This window comes from Castanea sativa, chromosome 6 (genome assembly GCF_040712315.1).
Source record: "Castanea sativa cultivar Marrone di Chiusa Pesio chromosome 6, ASM4071231v1".
Taxonomy (NCBI): Eukaryota; Viridiplantae; Streptophyta; class Magnoliopsida; order Fagales; family Fagaceae; genus Castanea; species Castanea sativa.
Genome location: NC_134018.1, coordinates 13,535,001 through 13,539,265, shown reverse-complemented (window position 1 = coordinate 13,539,265; position 4,265 = coordinate 13,535,001). Strand labels below are relative to the sequence as shown.

The 4,265-nt window shown below is 36.0% G+C and overlaps 1 protein-coding gene across 1 annotated transcript; it reads left to right on the top strand.

Moving 5' to 3' along the window:
• Positions 1 to 2,485: 2,485 nt before the first annotated feature.
• Positions 2,486 to 3,113, top strand: LOC142639493 (protein VASCULATURE COMPLEXITY AND CONNECTIVITY-like). Its single transcript, XM_075813658.1, has 2 exons — positions 2,486 to 2,626; positions 2,874 to 3,113. The coding sequence occupies exons 1-2, from the start codon at positions 2,486 to 2,488 to the stop codon at positions 3,111 to 3,113; spliced, it is 381 nt and encodes a 126-aa protein (XP_075669773.1).
• The last annotated feature ends 1,152 nt before the right edge of the window (positions 3,114 to 4,265 follow it).

The window sequence follows — 4,265 nt, the reverse complement described above, 5'->3', positions numbered from 1 at the left end:
ACCCACTAATACAATTTACTCTATCACTCACAACGTGCCATATAGGTAATTTGTGGCAAGGTTGTGGGTTCTATTAGGGGAGCCAAGTTATAGTATTTATGCAATAATCATAATTCATAAATATATTGAATACAAAGTTATCAACTGTAATATGTCCATAAATTGTTTAGTTCACTATAGACATATATAATATCCAAAAAGGAATATTTTGCATGAAATTTATGTATGATGATAATTTTTCATAGGAAAAAATTAATATATTGTCATCAAATCATGAATTCTAAATGTTACTACAAGCATCTTAAATTCATCCACAGGCATCAAATCATTGAAGAAGAACATTTTGCATCAAATTTTTTTTTTTTGTTGCAACAGGTGTTTGGAATTTTAAATTACTAATACTTTTTTTTTTTCTTAAGGAATGCATCCATTTTTTTTTTGGCTTTACTCATATTTGTTTTAGCTTTAGCCTCTGTTTGGGAAGTGCGTTTGCGTTTCCCGGCGGGACGTTTTTCTTTTTTAGTGGGTAAAACAACTTTAAAATTGGGTCCCACGGCACTATTTACACATTTGAAAATTATTTTGCAACAATGTTTTCAGTTTTCAGCAATAAGCGGTATCCAAACAGACCCTTAATATAAGTCAAGAATTAACCTAAAAAGAGCCTTAATTTTTTTCTCAATTATATAGATGTTACAACAAAATCCACTTTATTTTAAGCAACATCCACTTCATCATTCATATTATTTATTTTAAAATTATTTTAATGAATTATCCCCCAACACAAACCCACATCATCACACACTTCCAAATTCACTCTAGTATAGCACCAAAGAGAGGGAAAAAAAAGGGATAGATTTGTTTTTACTTATTGTGAGGGCAATCAGTTTTGTGTGGCTGTGTTGAGATGAGTTTTGTTTTGTTAATTATAACTAAACAATGAGGCTGGCAGCAACATTGAGGAGAAAAAAGTAAAAGGCACATAGCTTACAATGAGAATGAAGAGAAAAATGTAAAAGCTTTGTTTTGAAATGGGCTAGCATCTATTCTATTTGTAGAGAGCACGGACTTATTTGGTTTAGAGGAGTTTTGAGTGATATAATCCAAAACTCATAACTGAGTTATCAAAATACATGGGACCCACACAAATTTTTTTGTTTGGCTTGATTTTCACATTATGTTTCCATCACTCAAAACTCACAAATTTTGAGTTAGAGTGATGGAAACACAAACACAAGAAATAAGTGTTTTCAGTTTTTGAGAATTGAGTTTCAGTGGCATTTTTGTAAAATTAAGCAAAGGAATAGGACTCACCCGTATGACTTGTCCTATCAAGTAATGCCTTTCTCCAACCCATTCTTCTTTGTCACTTCTCCTTCTTCATTTTTTTTTCTTTTACCCAGAGCTCTCTCTTCTCACTGAGAGAGAGAGAGAGAGAGAGAGAGAGAGAGAGAGAGAGAGAGAGAGAGAGAGAGAGAGAGAGAGAGAGAGAGAGAGAGAGAGAGAGAGAGAGAGAGGGTTGAACCAAATCTCACAGAGCTCTCTCTGTGATCGAAAGCTTCGTCGGCGATAGGGGATTCAAGAAATGACATCGGATTGAGCCCAGGCCAGATTGTGAGACACGCGGACCTTGAGATTGGAAGCTTCGCTGGCGACAGGGGATTCGAGAAATGACGTCGGATTAAGCCCAAGCCGGATCGTGAGACACGCGGACCTCGAGATCTGACGCTTCGCCGGCGACAGGGGATTCGAGAAACGACGTTGGACTGATCCCAGGCCAGATCGTAAGACGCACAAACCTTGAGATCATGAGATAGGTGGGCCGGAGCTCCATTTTTTGGCTTCAGTTTTTTTTTTTTTGCTTTGTGTTGTTCTTCTTCTTCTTTGGCGATGTGGGATATGGTTGTGGGTTTCCTGTGCATTCTTTTGGGAGAAGAAAGAAGAAGATGGGCTTCCATGGAGAAGTAATGAGACGTGGGTAGCAACAGTAGGCAACACCAGTGGTGGAGTCCATGGTTTTGGGGAAAAGTTGTAGAGATGTGTAACTGAGAACTGAGTCCAAACATGTGTTTTGCAATTTTTGAGTGAAGGTGAGGTTTGAGTAAGGAGTTATGAGTTTGAGTTATGGGTTTTGAAAACTAAGTTATGGAAACTGAGACATCTCTAAACCAAACGAGCCCTAGGTCATTGTCTACTAAATTAATTACAAGTTTTTGGATAATTGGAGAGCTCGACTATTCTTTTATTTGAGGAGAAGTTTCACTTGTTAGACAAAGTTTAAGTCTTCTGAAGAAATGGGGCCGGTTATAGTTTTTTGAGGGGCCTATATCTTTTTGTTATATGTGCTGTGGAGAAAATTTAAAATTTGGGAGGGCCATGGGCCCATGGCCCCCCAAGGAGCAACATATGGCTCCGCCCTGACACTAAAGCCCATCCATAATCAATTAGTATGTTTGTCTTTTACCTTCTTCTTCTTCTTCTTCAAATGGCCATATACCTCTATTGGAAGCGCTCCAAAGTTGCAGACATGGCAAAAATAGTTGTTCTTATTGTTTGTCTAGTAATTGTGGCTATGGACGTTGTAGCTGGTATTCTCAGCATGGAAGCTGAATTTGCCAAAAACAAGGTACACGATTTATCTTTATAAGTCAACGTATAATAGAACAGTAAGAGTTATAATACAAATTAAGTACAAAACAATTGTGGCTATTGATTCATAACTTTATAGTATTACTATTATATGTTATAACTATGTCTCTCTACTTTAAGACAGAATTCAGTTTTAGTATATAGATTTATGCTAGCTATGCTATCTTTTATTTTATTTGTCCTCCTCTTTCAATTTCACTAGTTTGAGCTTTGTTTCCATAAAGGTGATTACACGTAAGAGGCTACGAGCATTTGAGTGTATGGAATCGAGACGTGAAGCATTTAAACTTGGATTAGCTTCAGCTGTACTTCTAGCTCTAGCACACGTTACATTTAACTTGCTTAGCGGGTGCATTTGCACTAGTTCCACGGAAGAACTGGAAAGATCAACTGCTAACCGGAAAATATGGTTTGCATGCCTTATCTCCTCATGGTACGTGTTTTTCATCATTACTTGCTCATAGTAGTAAAAGTATACAAATTATTGAAGCCCATGTCTAGAAATTAGAGTTCCCATAATGTATCAATTACATTTGCATATTGATATATCTTCGTGCTTTGGCTAGGTAGATGTAAATTTAAAACACAATTAACATTTGCTCATTCACTCCGATTCCGTAAAGAAGTTCTCCCCCCTCTCATATGGGAGGAAGTATACCCTGTTTCGAGTGTATGGGGTGTGAACTCTTGTGTAAAACCCACGATAGGGCCATGGACGGAGCCATGGTTGGACTTGGGGGCAATGAACCCCCCCCTTCAAATTTTTTTAAAGTACATTATTATATATATGGGTATTAATTTTAGCGATTTTATTTTATAAAATTACACTTTTACCTCCTTAACAATATCATTAATTCTTTTAAGAGTATTGTTATAGTCACAAAATTTTCTATAACATTTTTACAAACTGTTAAGGTAGCAAATTCTTATTAGTTTGTAGTTGGGCCCACCACTTACATTATTTTTTTACTTACCAATAACCACTCATCACATCAGTAATTTGTAAAAAAGTTTGTAGCTCAAGCATTTTCCTCATTTTAAATACCAAATCTAAAAAAAATATATACAAGCCCAAAAAATTAGTCCAACAACAAAACTACCAATAGTAAAACTAAAAAAAATTAAGCCTAGTCAACTAATTTTAGCCAAAATAAACAATTATCTGATCCTTTAACAAATTTTAAACAACTAGCAACTAAGCGGCTAAGCAATAGCAAAGTCAGGGGCTAAAGTCACTGCACACAACCAGCAACAAAGCCGCCCTCCCTAATTCTAAGTTCTGGCTCTGTCCTTAGATAGGGCCCACACCATTTGTGAGAGGAATGAAGAGAATATGAAACACGAAAATGAAAATGTAAATGAATTAAGTTATTAAAGAAACCTCAGCTAAACTAGCACTTTCTCACCTTTTATCCAATTCATGAGTGTGGTGGGAGGGTGCATTCGATTTTTTTTTTTAAAGAAAAAAGTAAGAAAATTTTATTAAACAAAATCCGATTAAAATACACTATCCAAATCATTAGGTAGAGATTCTACTCATACATCGGTTTCTGCAAATATAGCTTCTCTCCTAACTAAAGCATGCGCCAACCTAGTTATTACCTTCCTGTCGAACA